The sequence below is a fragment of the Lytechinus variegatus genome, chromosome 15 (genome assembly GCF_018143015.1).
Source record: "Lytechinus variegatus isolate NC3 chromosome 15, Lvar_3.0, whole genome shotgun sequence".
In the NCBI taxonomy this organism is placed as follows: Eukaryota; Metazoa; Echinodermata; class Echinoidea; order Temnopleuroida; family Toxopneustidae; genus Lytechinus; species Lytechinus variegatus.
The window spans coordinates 15,530,502-15,547,806 of record NC_054754.1 but is presented as its reverse complement, the minus strand read 5'-3'; the positions used below and the strand labels follow the sequence as shown (position 1 = coordinate 15,547,806).

Genomic DNA, 17,305 nt, shown 5'->3' with positions numbered 1-17,305 from the left:
GGAGGGGCTGGGGGCCATGCCCCCGTCCCAAAAATTTCACGACCAAGAACAATAGGAGAAAAGGAAAGGTAAAAGAGTGAAATATCTTATTTTTGTCTCACCTGCATAGCAGAGTGAGACTATAGGCGCCGCTTTTCCGACGGCGACGGCGGCGGCGGCGGCGGCGTCAACATCAAATCTTAACCTGAGGTTAAGTTTTTGAAATGACATCATAACTTAGAAAGTATATGGACCTAGTTCATGAAACTTGGCCATAAGGTTAATCAAGTATTACTGAACATCCTATTAGAGTTTCATGTCACATGACCAAGGTCAAAGGTCATTTAGGGTCAATGAACTTAGACAATGTTGAGGGAATCAACATCAAAATCTTAACCTGAGGTTAAGTTTTTGAAATGTCATCATAACTTAGAAAATATATGGACCTAGTTCATTAAACTTGGACATAAGGTTAATCAAGTATCACCAAACATCCTACATGAGTTTCACGTCACATGACCAAGGTCAAAGGTCATTTAGGGTCAATGAACTTTGGCCGATTTGGAGGTATCTGTTGAATTACAATCAAAACTTTAAAAGTTTTTGGATCTGATTCATGAAACTTGGACATAATAGTAATCAAGTATCACTGAACATCCTGTGCGATTTTAGGTCACATGACCAAGGTCAAAGGTCAATGAACTTTGGCCATAATGGTGGGGGTATCTGTTGAATTACCATCATAACGTTGCAAGTTTATTGATCTGACTTTTGAAACTTGGACATAAGAGTAATCAAGTATCACTGAATATCCTATGCAAGTTTCAGGTCACATGATCAAGGTCGAAGGTCATGTGAGGTCAATGAACTGGCCGCATTGGGGGTATTTGTTGAATTACCATCCTATCTCTGTAAGTGTATTGGTCTAGTTCATAAAACGTGGAAATAAGAGTAACCAAGTATCACTGAGTATCTTGTTCGAGTTATAGTATTTTTCAAAGTCAGCACTGCTGCTATGTTGAATCGCGTGATGCAGGTGAGACGGCCAGCGGCATTCCACTTGTTCTGGATATGATATGGCAAAATCTATCACATTCGATTTTCGTATCAAAAATGTGGAAAATTTTAGCTTTGGAGAAATTTTGCCTAATATGCCATGTCTGAACCCCCCCCCCCAAAAAAAAAATAAATAAAAATAAAAACTTGTTGGCTCATACGTTACTGTAAAGAGTTTCTCAAATGACAAGGAGGAATCTTAAAGTCTCCAAATCAATCTTGACAGCGTTTTGTAGACATGGATTTTAAAGCATTGCTTTCTTTGCTTATTTTAAAGGTGATTTAAAGCAAAGCAGTAATAAAATTTCGCGACAAAATGAAAGATTATATTTAAAGAAGGGTTGCGTATAAAGGATAATAATGTCTAAATATTTCTCAAAATAAATGCAAACCCCTTCCGATCGAATCTCTTTTAAACGTGAATCCCGATTTGAATGTTAAATGTAATTATAAGCGCCTGATATAATTCAAAGGCCCGAATCGCCTTCGACAATTATTGTAATAATTAAGAAATCAGAACATAGAAAAAAAAAACAATGAAAATGCAAGCCGTTAACAAACACAAGCAACAACAAAAGCAATCCTTTGTCCAAAGTGTGAGCGCTCACTGCCCGAAAGTTCATAACGCACACGCAGTAGATACCAGCTGTAGAAAAAATGGCGGGAAAGAAATAAAGAAAAAAAAAAGATAGCTCAAGGATGCATGAAAAATAGGTTAATGAGATGGTGATGAAATGATGGAGTCACGTGACAAATCACATGACAAACAATGAGAACAAGACGGCGGCGTTTTGCCTCGTGGCTTATTATTTTCGGGTCCAGTATGCCTATACAGATATTATTATTCAATTTGGTTGAATTTCATTATTCATTATTTTACATAATAAAAATAAAATGAAAATAAGAATGCATTTATACTGCTATTTCTTTGGTAATTTTATATGTTGAATAACTAACATAATTAATGTGATATGATGAAGTATTTTTAAGAATATATTCTTGCTCGTTCTTTTTGCCCAAAATTGTTTAGGGGAAAATAAATGTTTGTTAGTATTTTAATAGATTATAATGGTATGGCTCACAATGTAATTGCATTAGATTGTCTTTACGTGAGTCTCATTTTATTTCCGGAATGTCTTGTGATTTTAAGGGACTCAATTATTTGCTTTAAAGTTTTGCTGTACATTTTAATTTGTTGAGTCTGTATAAACAATATTTGTGATTTTGTTATCATTTACATTATTTCAGTTTATATTAGAAATATAATTTTAACAGTAGAATTAGTGTTTTGTGAAACACCAATAATTCTGTTTTATTCCTATAATTAATTTGTTTTTATTCATTCATTCTTTTATTTATTCATCTTTTTTTTTGGGGGGGGGCTTTGAAAACACCCCACAATAAATATGACAGGAAAACTCAGCGCGAAATGAAAAATAATTTCTTAAATAACTAAAATCATGTTTTGGGTATGCTCACGTGTATGTATTCCCTAAACCTGATTCCATGCTCACAAATTTCGATTAGAAAGGAACGTTTTGTTTCTGTCGCAATAAAAACAAAACAGCCAGGTTTAAGTACCATAACCTTGCACTGCAGCCCACTTCTCACAATGTCATGTTTATGACTTATTTAAAGGAAACACTGATTCTCTCCCTTTTGTCCCCCCCCCCCCATTAATTGTTTCTTTGCCATTATTTTACTGTTTTGCGTCATCCCATTTTTCTTTTTCCGATCCACTTTATCATGTTTATTCAATTTCATTTCTTTCTCTCTCCAAATATTCCTTATTATGTTTTCCGCGTATTTTTATAGAAGAAAGGTCCATTTATTCCTCAATCAATTTGATTTAAATACGCTCATTAAAGTGAAAGAATATTATAGGCTTGGTGAAAAATCTGACAATTTTATATTCTGTGACATCACTTGCGAGCAGCATTTCCGGATACGGTAATTGTTTTTCTTGCTTTTTATTTTCTTGGAAACTTTAGATAATTTTATGTGCCTCAAATATATCATCAGATACCCTTTTTGTACACGCTTCTATAAAAAAACAACAATAATAAAAGAGTATTGTGTAATGGTGTGTCATGACGTCACTGAATTAAAAAAAAATCACGATGCTGTTATTCATTTATAGATTGTTGCCAAAATTTCAGTAATTATAATTCGTACAATCTTCTGCTTTTTATCAAAGTCAACTATAGGAAGTAGATCTTGTTTTCCCTTTAAAACGCGCGCAGTTGTGCAAGTGCTGGACATCGAAAGATGGTTTCTGTTGCCGAGCCGGCGGGCGGCTTTCCATTGCCGTACGACCGTCTCGGTACACATTTTCTATCAGTCGTTGAAGGACAAAACTGTATTTTATTCAAGTAAAACCGTTAAACAAACAACTTCAAAAATTCTACAACAATCCCTTAGTTGTGGTGTATGATGCGTATTACGTGATCCAAAGTAAACCTTTAACACCGAAAGCATTCATATCCAAAATGGGCCTAATATTATGTATCACAAGATTCGAGTTACGTTCAAGACAATATCGTGTAATAGCCAGTGTGTTATTTGCCGGGTATCTAGATAATATAAAAGAGTTTTAAGAATCAATCGAATAAACCAAAGGTCTACTAAGTGATGTAAATGAATGATCTTTTTACATGATAACATGGACTGCTCTAATGGTGACAGGGGCGACCCCAATAAATTTTCATGAAGTGAAAAACATAGGAAAAAAAGAAGAAAAGGACTGAGAAATAAGAGTATTAAAATGAAAGATGTGGATCGTGTAATTCTATATTACCCCTGTTATTGAAATTAGGGGGGAAATCGCCTTTAGGTAAACCTCCCCCTTATCAAAGTACTACAGTGCCGTTTCTGCGCGTATTGTTAATTTTTGACGAAACTTTTCCCCCAAAAATATCTAAGTGGCGTTAGACAAAAATTATTATTAACCGTGGTTTCAGGCATATTATACCATCGATTTTTTTTTCGGTGCAAGCAATTCATTTTTGTAATGAGTCATTATACGAATTTCAATAATTATCGCAGTAGTGACGGAGCACTGTCATTTTGATATGAAAGTCATTGGCATAGAATCACGGCCAGAAAGTGTGTGGCACATTTTAATCCCGTTTCCGGTTTAAGGGCGACAACTGTTGTCGTCTAGACGTTTGAAGCGATTAATAACCGATATCACTTTTGGCATTGAATCGCTCATCATTTAATGCAGTCATGTACCTGAGAATTATAACTGACATGATATTACTCAGAAGAGGACTTCAATTCACCTTGATTTAATTCCTTTCATTTGCACCGCCCCTGACGGAAGGGGATTAAGGTTGTAGCTTTGAGAGAGAGTCGTCTGCTAAACGCGAACATAAGTGCAGACGTTTCGCGCCGAATATGCAATTACAGAGTCAACATAAATTCCTACAGACGTGCTGTGAAAATAGATTTGGCTAATGTTCGCCTGTCATGTATATTGGGACTTTACATTTAGTTATTATTTCCAACAACAAAATACGTATCCACTATGTGCAAACTGATTTTGGCAATGTTGACTTTGGCGTGTGAAGTCGTATTGTTTTTGCTTGATTCTGATATAGCTTGGCGCGCTTCACATGCAGTGACAAAGGGAATGTTGGTCCATTATTAATCGCACTAATTCTTTTCAATTCAATTCAATTATTTTATTTCATTTCCATTCAAAACATAATACAAAGTAATATAAAGCAATACAAATCAAGTACAATTTTACAGAAGGGCATTCTTACTTCTTCTTTTTGTTGACCAGCATGTCATCTAACAAGACTAATACAGGTTGTAGTAATCTCGTCAAATCTTATCGACGTGTTGCCAAAGTGTCATGATGTGTATCCATTCTACACTTTGATTTTTCTCGTATTTTTTCCATCAGTTAGAAGTTAAGATGGTATATCCATCTCTAAATAGCTCCATGGTATATCTAATATAGTGAACATACATGCATGCAATCAGATTCATCCCTACAAACTGGGACTCCAAAAAGAAAATCAAAAGCGTTTTCTTTTTTAATATAATAAGTTGGTCCTCTATACCAATCTTGGCGTTTCTCTTATAATTGTGAGGATATATTTAGCTGCCTGTCTCCAATTTTAGCTGTGGATCTTTCCATCTTTGTTTTCAAAATCGTGAATGTTCATGGCAGTGAGGTTTTCGTGGTCGCAACGTTCTTTGCAATAATGATACCATGACTTTTACAAGCTTTTTCTTTCTTGCCCAAAATTTGAGTTGTTACGATCCCAGCGTCTTATTTTTAGACGCCAGTAATCGTGTAATCAACTTAGCAAGCTCAAAATGTTTCTAAATATTGATCCATTTGCTGGTCATACTCCCACATCATTTCCTTCATGTCTCTAATGTTCCCTAAGTATCGTATACTGATTATAACGATTTGGTTATCATGAATCAACGAGGGTTTAAAATACTTTCTTCGCTCGGCGATATATGCTCCAAGGAATGCCACTTTCAGACGAATCTCGGCGTCCATGTCTTGTTTCGCAAGAAGCTAAATGAATCTTAATCCAGTGTACTTTTTTCGAAATGCCAAGAAAATTATAAACTCGGCTAAAGAAATATATAGACACCTGAACTTGTGGATGATTTCTTGATATTTATCTGCTTTCAGTTCGTTTTCTTTCTTTTCTATCTTGTTACTCGTCTTGGCCGCGCCTTGTTGCAAGCGGGCCGAAGTCTCGCAATGCCTGTTAACTAACTAATCTTGTTTGACATTTGAATAAATTGCACCGGAATCGCGCGTCGGCCCAATCGGGTTTCACAATCGAGAAAGTTTGTTGGGAATCGCCATCGAAGGAAGGCAGTAATGATGAAGACATCACAAGAAGATGATTCCAACCGATGGATGGAAAGTGACAAATGGAAGACACCGGCCCGATTCATTTTTTTTTTAGTTTGTCAGGCCAGGCCAGCGGGTGTCATCTTTGAAATACACCCTCTTGGTAATTATCCTCACATCACGACTTACGACATCCAGTTCAGACAGCACGTGTTCAACAATTTATCCTCTTTCCGTTACAGTAAATTGCCGTAAAATAGAGTAAAGCCTTGACCCATTTACTTAAACTTCCTACTGGGACAAAAAGATAAAATCTTACACAAATCTATCAATTTCTAACTACCAGATATAAAATGTATTGTTGCTTGGTTTTTACACGGTTCCCTTTCAAAGAATATAGGTCAAGGCCTATAATTATTCGTCATTCTCACTTGTAATATTTTCATCAGAAAATGAGAGCGAAGGAGACAACACCCCTAATCTGGATGGAAGAAAGATCACAAGCGCACTCAAGTTGATTTATCCCAATTATACCAAATATAAAAGATAACCCCTCACCTAATCTTGTCGGTTGCGAGTTGGTCCGATATGGCACCAAATCCACTGTTTCCATAATTATGTACACTCTGTAAGTTTATACTTCGTACTGCTTTTTCTTCCTACACGTCCTATGTCAGATTTTAGACATGTTTCCTCATTTTTCCCCGTCATAGGGGGCAGTATAGTCCTCAGCAATAGAATCGTCCCCGGTTTGTAATTTTATTTTTTAATCAGATAATCCATGCTGCAAAGATAACAGGGTGTATGACACTCTGTGTTCACAGTGTGGTGGAACTGTGGACGATGTGAAGTTGCCATTCTCGCTTCTGAAATTTGACATAGTCAGTGTTCCACGATGCGAGCACGTCACACTAATTCCTTTAAGATGAAAGAAAATGAATTATCCGCGAATTGTAGCAAATAAGATTTAAACTATATAAATGCATGTATAGTCACTTGATTAAATTGTAACTTTCCAGCTCAACGATTGTCGGCTAACAACATTTATTATTAAAATTTATGATATTTTTCTAAAATCCCAAATGATGATAAAAATAATAGTATTTTTTAACTTCTTCTTATATTACTATTACACCCACCAGGCATATTGCTATTATTACTATCAGAGGCTGTGGAATTGTTTTGAAAGTATGTGTGTGTGTGTGGGATGGGGGTGACCATGCTAAAACTACTTCTACTACTACTACTACTACTACTACTACTACTACTACTACTACTACTACTACTACTACTACTACTACTACTGCTACTACTACTATACTACTACTACTACTTCTACTACTACTCCTACTCCTACTACTACTTCTACTACTACTACTACTACTACCACTACCACTACTACTACTACTACTACTACTTCTACTACTACCACTACTACCACTACTACTACTACTACTACTACTACTACTACTACTACTACTACTACTACTAATACTACCACCACTACTACTACTACTAATACTACTACTACTACTATTACTACTACTACTACTACTTCTACTGTCACAACCACCACTAGTTGGTCTACTACTTCCAGTATCGTATAAGCCCCTAAAAGTGAGGTGTGCAACATAAATCTGTGACCAAAAACAAAAAAGTCCTGAGAGAGCGAAGCGATAAACAAAATTTAACCTTTGTAGAATAGAAACCTTTCAGAACATAACATCAGACCTTATCCCTTTCCCTTCTTTTTTCTTGGTTTTTCTCCTTTACTTTCATTTTTTTTGTCATGGATCTTTTTTTATTTGTTGAGGGGGGATGATGGTGCAAAGATAGGGGCTACCTCAAATATTTCGATTCCTATTGCTTAAACCAATTCCCTGATTAAAAAAAATGTTATGTATCCATTATCAGCACCACAAACACATAATCTTAACATAAATGCAATAAAAGAAATAATAATCTTCGTTACATTCATTGCAGGGTTATTAGATGATGGTTCATGTGGCTCGTTGTCAGACAGTAACGGAATTATCTCGGCCAAATCAAAACGACAGCGCCGCAATCGGACCACGTTTACCACCGCTCAGCTCGATGCGCTGGAGAAGGTATTCGAAAGGACACACTACCCTGATGCTTTCTTACGCGAGGAGCTTGCAAAGAAGGTCGATCTCACGGAAGCACGAGTCCAGGTGAGGACGAGATGTGTTAATCATTGCTTGTAAATATTTATTGTTGATGAATGGCCCGGTAAAATAAAGACCCCCGCCAAAAAATGAATAATGAATAAATAAATAAAACAAATAGATATATAAATGAATGAATAAATAAATAAGTAAATAATTAGATAAATAAATAAATGATGTAAAAATATGCAAAAACCACTTCAAATTTTCACTCGCGATAAACAAAATCTGTGATATCAACAAAAGTTGTTTTTAATAAATTATGTATTTCATAGCAATGTAAGCAGGTAGATGGAAATTTATTGCTTTATAAAAAACAGTTTTGCTGGTCAAAGTTAGAAAGAATGCTTTATTAAATGTATTCGTAGAATGGTTTATCTTATATTAGTCAAATATGAAATACTGGCATAAATCCCTTAAAAAGAAAGACAAAACTGTTACACAGATATTCAACAGTCGTATTTTCCCGCCAAAATGTAAAACCATATCAATTTTGCAAAATATTAATAACAATTTTTTCATTTTCATGATAATCAACGCCACCCCCCAAAAAAAATCTTAGTTGTCAGTTCCCGTTATTTGAGCATTTTCATCACAAAATTATTGCAAGCTCATGCAAATTCGAAAGGAATAGCTAAAATGCATGAAATGGCATAAAACTATGATTACTGTGTTTTCCGGTATACCTCTGCATGCCTCATGTCACGGGTCAAACTAACATTATTCAGTATGTTATTCTTAGAGGTCAAATGTTAAGTTGAAGTTCGCTACTTGATATGGAATTGATGTTGACAGGTATGTGACTGCTTTATAAAAAGCATAAATAGGAATGGCGTTCGGATTTTATGTTAGTCTTCGAATTCTAATAATTTTTGCTCGTTTCTTTGAAATTTCAGAGTGAAGATAATCCCATGTTGACTTTAAGCGAGTGTTTTTTTCTGTAACTTTGGACAATGCATGTAAGATTACACAGTGCAGTAAAACTAGATTACATGTGTTCTTGAGACACTGCTATCGGAACTTTGGCTGTTATGGATAAATTTCACATAATTATCTAAAGTATATACTGTAGAGAATACTTGAGATGTAATATCAATAACATACACGAACTATGATAAATTTGACCAACTTTTTTATATTTATAGTATTATCTTTGGGGACAAGAGTACGTTTTCCCATTATTCGTGGCATTCCTGTGACTTAAACCATGGGATCTTGGCAAAATATTGATCTGTTTAGCATCGAAACAAAAACATTGAATGCCCCAATCTCCCTCATGAGTGTAATTAAAGTGAAATAGAGTCGAGGTTTTTCCGACAGGCCACCCATTCCACCAAGGCTGGTGCTTCCGAAATACTAGTCAACAAGATCGTGTATTATCGCCGCCTTTCATCAAAATAAAATACGTCACGGTCAAAGTATATAGGAGAATTATAAGGGAAACAGCAACGAAACTATAGGTATGCAGGGTTACTCTTATTTCCTAGCAAAATATATTATTTTGTATTATCAGATAGTAACGTGGATTCGTGTTATTATTATTTGGTCAATTATAGAACTATAGGCCTTATTACGAGTTATTAGAACGTGTATAATTACTTGTATGTTAGCTAAAATAAAGGAGTGGTCACGTGATCGAATTCAACCAACCACCTTTATTTTATAGTAAACGGTGAATTTTCATTATATAGGGTGCCATGGGCGCCATTGTCGGGGGCGCAAAACGCAAAAAAAAACCCAAAAAACAAAGACAGCTTAATGTGATGAAAAAAGCGGGCAAAAGTTGAGTACTGCATGTCCCCGCGTCAGAAGTTGGAAAGAAACACTATTTAAATGTTTGTTTTAAATAGATTAATATAATCCAAGTTTTTTGTCTCTTTCCTTTACCATGTTAGTACCTCTTACTTACAAGTTCATACTTCGACAAACTCATTGCTCTTGGTAAAACAGTAATGCTGATTGAAGTAAATCTGAAACTATTCTTCTGGAACCATCTGCGATGAACATGATGAGACAAAGAGACAGACAGCACAACTAACTACATCAAATATTCTAAATATTAATGACAACATGATCTCTATAACTGCACATGTTTAGTGTCAAAACTAGATCCCTGCGCCCCAGTCAGGAGCTCGTGAAAGATATACGTGCAGCCGGGTTACTCGCTCCGTGCCAGGATGGGCAATTAATACCGCCAAAGTGCACTTTAGGGATAAATTAAATCGGTTGAATCAAGCAATAATTCATGTCGAGTATCGATACTCTGAGGATAGTGTGACGGGCCCCAGGTGTATGGTATTTGTGATGGAAAAGAGGGGACTTATCACCTTTTTTTCGGGGTGTCAAGTCGGGAAGAGCTCCCATCACGTATAGGCCTTCATGGGAACAATCGTATGACAAATATAATTTGTTAGAATTGCGAATCAAAGTCGTGTAACATTTCATCCCGATCAGAATGATGAGAGCGTGATGTCACCAAAAATATAGGCCTACACAGTAAATATTTTTGCAAAAAAATGTATCGATTTTATGCAACCTGATTAATTGTACTAAAGGTCTATCATTACAAATAGGGTTTAAGCGAATTTATTATCAACATATCACAACCAACGTCATTGTCATAATCACTATAAATTGAATTGTTTTGGCCAAGGTCGTTGTTGACATACTCTAACCCCGGAATACAAAACAATAGTCTACTACATCAGCATCATTACCATATAATCCACCCATCGTCATTACCACCAGGTGACCACCACCGTCGCTACCACTACCCCGCCACTACCACTGCCACTACCACCGCCATCACTACTACCATCACTATCATCAACTAAAATGGCATTAAAAGGGATGGTCCGGGATGAAAATATCTATATCTTAATTATGTTAATACGTAGAGTAGAATTTACTGACCAATATGTCGAAAATTTCATCAAAATCGGATAACAAATAATACAGTTATTGAAGTTTAAAGTTTGGCAATATTTTGTGAAAACAGTCGCCATGAATATTCATTAGGTGGGCTGATGATGTCACATCCCCACTTTCCGTTTTCGTATGTTATTACATAAAAATCATAATTGTTCATTATTTCATACTTGTGTGAATAATATGTCTTCCTTGTAAAATGACATAAGTTGCGGCAATAAATATCTTATGCTCAAAATCAGTTGTCAATCCAACTTTTTTTCGAGTTCTTGGAGGAAAAATTTGAATATACCGAATTTCTTATAATAAAATACAAAAGAACAAGTGGAGATGTGACATCATCGGCCCATCTAATGAATATTCCTGACGACTGCTTTTAACAAAATATTGCTAAATTTTAAAATTCAATAACTTTGTAATTTGTTATCCGATTTTGATGAAATTTTCGGCATTTTACTCAGTGAATTCTACTCCATTTATTAAGCTATAAATACTATCAGCCCGGACCATCCCTTTAAGTCGGATTATTCCTTTACCACAACCTTCATCATGCGTACCCTTAATCATGTTAATAATGGAAGACAATTCTTCATGTATTCCCATTCTTTTTACGCTTTCTCTCTGACTACTGTCTTATCAACGTCACTTCTCTTAATAGAAAATAATTAATACGAATAGCTTGAGAAAATTTCGTGATTTCACAATTCAACTCAATGTTCAGTTGGAGAGTTCATGATAACAATCGAGTTAAGACAGGTCCAGGGTTTTTTCTGGCTTTGAGCCTGCTCCTCGTAATCACATTCGATGGGATCTTTGTATCATTCATCTTCCACAGTAATTCTTTAAGGTACCCTTCATTCCGAAACTAAAATCTAGACCAATTAAATTTTGTTTGGTTTTTATTTACGATGCGGGAGAATACGTTTGCCATGTTAAACATACAGACTCATTCCACTATAGTTGCACGACTGTACATGTCACTCTCGAAACGTATGTGAACAAAATATGAAGGGCTTTATACGTCGGTGCATGATAAACTCCCCCGAATAGTATAAGCTCTGTCGCCAAACTCTGGCCTTTCTGGGGGTCAGCGGAGGAGAAAAGTTCATAAACTTTTGCCAGAAATAATTGAAAAACACAACTTAAGAGTAAATTTACGATGTCCCGGTGTTGTTTAAGTGCGACCGCTGGCATAAGAAAGAGAGAGATGGGGGAAAAGGCATTGACCAGGTAGAGCATTTCTCACGAAACGAATCGTCAGTAATGACTGTTATAAGCTAGCGAAATTCTTACACCTGATTGGCTGAGAGCTGATAAGTAAGATAAAATGAATGGCAAGGCTTCTCATGAAACGTCATTCTGTTTTTTATTTGTTTGGTGTTTCTTTTGAGAGGTTTGGCCGAAGTTGCGTACACAGCACCCTGTCTGCTGAAAGACGAAACGAGTGGTGCCTGGCCCCACGGAGTATAATATGGATGCCATAAATTTGCACCCGGCAACGGCATCTTTCTCTTTTCATTCTCATAATACTTCCCAATGAATAGTCTGATCATAGTAGGTCCATGGTCTCATATTTTTTTTTTCTATGACCCACTTTCTTATCGATCATACTGAAAATAATGGAGAATGAAAGCACTTGCATACAAGATGGGGGCGGCTTGGGGGCAATTGATCCTCAAAATATTAACGACTAAGAAAAAAAAGGGAGAAGACAAAAAGAAAAGGAAAGGGAAGGAGGTGAAATGTGATATAATTTCTGAATATTATGTCAAGATCTATCACAAAAGTTGATTTTTCTATTAGAAAGGTCATTTTTTTATTATTATCATTTGCGCCGTGTGCGCTCCAAACATTTGGGCTCACGCTACCTAGTGCATGGATAGGCAGAGGGTTGAAATATAGCAACAAGATAGTAGAAAGCTGCGAAGAGGAAGTCAGTGATGATAGCGAAAGAAGGAGGAGGAAGAATAGGTTTATTTTGTATGAGGATTGCATGGTCCACCATAGAATATTTAAACCTCAAAAAAATTATATCGATACACAATTTGTTCACGCTCTTACATCACGCCCATTACATTGTGCAATTGGGAGTCCGATAATTTCTTGACAAATATCACTTCTTTTTTTCAAACAAATTCGAGAAGTTTCCAGGTTTCTGCTTGATTTGATGCCAGTTGATTTCCATTGGAAATTAAGTTAGGGTTTCCATAGAAAGGGAAGTGGTCTCAGCGTTGCTTTTCAGGCTTGGCGTCAATTTGTAAATATTCTCAAGAATAATTTCCGTTTCTCTTCATTCATTGAAGATTCGTAACCCCTTTTTATTTGCTACCAAGGATCTTGTGTAAAAAGGGGTTCGGTTCAACCACATTTCGGCGAAGGTCGACTCCTAGTCCACTTTATACTCTGTGATATATTGACGTCAATTTATAGTGAACCTAGAGTGGTCACACGAACATTATTTTCATACTAATTTCACTACAACATGGTGAAATTAACTCAATAACAATTAAAAATTATTCATAATCTATTGAAATTGTACCCATTTCCCGCAATGAGTGATTTATCCACTCGATTTAGAGGGTAAATTACAGAGATGTAAGGCCTGGGAGCGTTTCATGAAAAGTTTGTTAGTGGTTTTCACCAACAGATGATAAAAGCTCTACTGTAAATCCTGGCATCTAATGAGATTAAAAATAAAAATAATGAACAAATAAAAAGAAAATAAGAGTAAGAAATAAAAATATGCATAAATGAAAAATAACAGCAATGGCAAATAGATTTTTGCTTACACGCATGTTTTGCTTATTCCATTTTAATGCATTTTCGTGCTTTAAAGTCTCATTATTCATTTTCATTTATCCATGCTGCTTTAAGTTAAACGTATCCAAAGAAGCAATCTTGTTCATAATAATATTAACAACAGATCGCCTGACGCTTTAAAGTTTAAACATGTGAATATATAGAAGCGAGCACAATAAAATCTTTACAAACTATACGAGTGCATGTCATACACTCTTAAAAATATTGGGTAAAAATGCTCCATGATGGTAATTATGTATCCAACCAACATTGGGCATTTCTTTTGGGCATTATCATTTATCCAGTGTGATGAAATTTTGCTCATTCTTAAGTAATTTCTGCTTATTTTTTAACCTTACTGGACAATATGCTTCCTGCATTGGGTACAATACCGCCCAAAATTGGTTGGATACATAACTACCCTCGTGCTGGTTAAAATTTTGCCCAATATTTTTTACAGTGTATGACTATTCTTTCTTTCTTAAGTAGTAATACTAAACCCAGGAGACTCCGGCATGTTTATTATTGATGTTTTGCTGTGAAGTGATGCACAGCAAAACAAAACTAAATAAATCAAACTAATAACTTTTTGAGAGTTTGATGAAGTTTTATAATTCTACCGAAAGCGTTAGAATTCAAACAACAATGTTCAACAGTAAAGCAGTAAATACAAGAAATTGAACATAGATGTTCCTTCCGCAATACCTAATAAGTTCATGAAGTAATTTAGGCAGTGCATAAAGCGTTTTTACTTTCCACCTTTACATGTTTAGCCATACGGGTTAGAAACAGGTTTTTTTGCCACATGCATACTCCACTTCGTGAACTTCTCATACCGATCGAATGACTCATCGTGAGGATATTAAGGCATTATGAAATAATTTATTGATTTGTATATTTTAGTTTCGCTAGGTTTCTTCACGGTTATGATAACATACAGACAGAAGTGTTGTTTATTGTCGGTGAACCTGGGGTACTTAAGAATACCATCACATAGGGAGGAGGCGGAGAAGTTCACCTCAATAAAATAAGGGATATTTTACGACCTTTCAATATATTCAGCGCAGAGAAAATGGATCAAAGGGCCTGAATGACGTTCCTCTCCCAAACAAAACGATGTTATATCGAAATCGAGATGAATAAATGCACTAAATAGTTATTAAAAAAAAAATACAATTTTATTAAAAGACAGGAGCCGTGGAATTCCCCTTCAAAATAATGAACGTGTATAAAAAAAAAACTTATGAAAATGCCATCTGATTGCACGTGTTCCCTTTTCATGGTCATCCTCCCTGTTGTACGTTTCATCAACAATTTTGTCCGACAAGTTGTCGGATCTGACAACTTTCCCTGATTCTGATTGGCTGACAGGTACTGTTGCTATGGCAATTGTCGGATAAAACAAGACTTGTCGGATAAAATCCTTTCATGAAACGCTCCCCTGAATACAACACTCCCCTTTCGGCTCAGCCCCCACTTTCAAAACTGTTCAGAAAAGGACAAAATAATGATTATCCAATAACATGATTAAGAAGGCAAGATACTCATTTTAGAATACTGGGGAATGTTGTTCGCTCTTCTGCGGCAGAGTTTGTCCTACTTATAATTTCTTAAAAATTCTTTCTGATGTTTATAGAATATTTATATATTCATTTTGTAAATTTATTCCTGATATTTTTGTAATATTTATTTTATCACTTTTATATATCCTGGGTCATTGGTAAATCATTACTTGATAAATTTTGCCTATACATTCTCGTATGTAGTTCATCAAAAGCTGCTCTGTTAATGTATCTTAGCAAATATCATGATCTCTTATGTATGTTGACCTGCTCTTCTTTCATTGTTTTATTACTTTTCCTCTTTTTTCCGTTTATATTAAGGTCTGGTTTCAGAACAGACGAGCAAAATTCCGTCGTAACGAGAGAAGTCTCCAAGCAGCCAAGGTCGCCGCGGCAAGGAGAAGACCTTTTAACGGCGTCAATGTCGAACAACCAGTGGCGCCGCGTCCCTGCCCAACCAGCACAGAACTCGGCAGCACGTGGAACTCCGCCGCAGCCGCCGCGGCGTCCTACGGGAGACTGGCCGGTGTCATGTCGCAGGCAGCCGCTGGCCACATGTCAATGATGAACATGAATGCGTTGGAAAACGCCGGAGGACTAAGCTCAAGTTGGGCTAATTTGAGGTTAAAGGCGAGAGAATACAGCATGCAACAAATTCCACTTATCTAGGAGCGAGATTCGAGGCTTTCTATTATCTCACTTTCATGTGTCACACGTGTTCATCTGTAATCTGACGTTCTCACACAAAATTAAAAAAAATACGGACCAAGACCGATTATGACTACAACGTCAGATAAATCTTCTAGCTTTCCTACCAAGATGTATGACGTCACAAAACATCTTTCCTTCATCAAGAAGGCATTGGGAAATTCCGTTTGCCCAAAAATAATTTTGGAGGACACAATTCGGTTGGATTTTGGATTAAACGACATTGGTCTTTTCGGAAGATTCGTCCTTTTTTGTGATCATTGATGTAATTTGTTGAAAGGATATGTTGAGGAGTTAAAAGGAGCATTATAGACTTGGTTTCGTTTCGATTCTGTGAAGGAGCGGTATATCTAATTTTGACTGGATGAAATAGAATGTATTTCTTTAATAATTGAAAAAGAAAACAAGGCTATTATATGATCTTGCAGTCTTTACATGAGCTGGAAGTAAGTACAGATGATCAGATGATTCATAAATATCCTTTCAACGCCCATATTTTAATGTGATTTTATCTCACAAAATATTTTCCAAACATCGAACCAGATTTACAGAGACTATTTCTAAAATTTTGATTTTTTTTTTAAAGCAGGGGTGGAATTATACTCCTCGGGTACACTGTTGTAATTTCTTTTATTATAAAACTCCATCAACGAAACTTAAACACCGTTGAAAAACCTACTGAACGTCATAAAAATAGTTTCGATCCAAAGGTGAAATGCTTCATACCTAAGATCAAAATTTCTTGTCAGTGTTTACCTGTAACCATATGATTTTTAAAAGCATTAGACACAATATTCAACATAATAATTTTTTTTAAGAGAGATGAGACACGCATTTCGCTATTTTCGGTGGGGCCGGTGGAAGGTTTCACCTGAAAGGTTAATTTTGTAAACAGTAAAGTGAAATAAATGTGAAAGGATCGTCCACACTCCCAGACATGGCATTCCCACTTCACCCCCCCCCCCCCCTACGAAAAATTCCAGCCTGGCAACGTTATTTGCATATTAATAGAGTTGAATGTTTTCTTTCTTAACTAGGGGGAAGGGTGGGTGCAGACATACAACAAGATTCGCCCTGCTCCCATTGAAGTTTGAAATATTTTACAATAATATCGATTACAAGATTATGGTTACAACTTTTCAAGAATGAACCAATTTTGTAAACATTCGTTTATTTCTCCTTGTTAAACGTTTTGGTTAGAACTCTTTGCTATTTCTGAGAATGAATAAAATTCATCATGCAAACTGATGCAAAAA

At 35.9% G+C, this 17,305-nt stretch overlaps 1 protein-coding gene across 1 annotated transcript in view; it reads left to right on the top strand.

The window, feature by feature from the left end:
• The window catches only part of LOC121429213 (paired mesoderm homeobox protein 1-like), a 34,666-nt gene extending 18,454 nt beyond the window's left edge, over positions 1–16,212 (top strand). Inside the window, exons 2-3 of the mRNA XM_041626173.1 lie at positions 7,850–8,058; positions 15,663–16,212. Coding sequence (XP_041482107.1) covers positions 7,850–8,058; positions 15,663–16,010 — 557 coding nt within the window. The 3' untranslated portion in view covers positions 16,011–16,212. The remainder of the gene's footprint in view (positions 1–7,849; positions 8,059–15,662) is intronic.
• Positions 16,213–17,305: the final 1,093 nt, after the last annotated feature.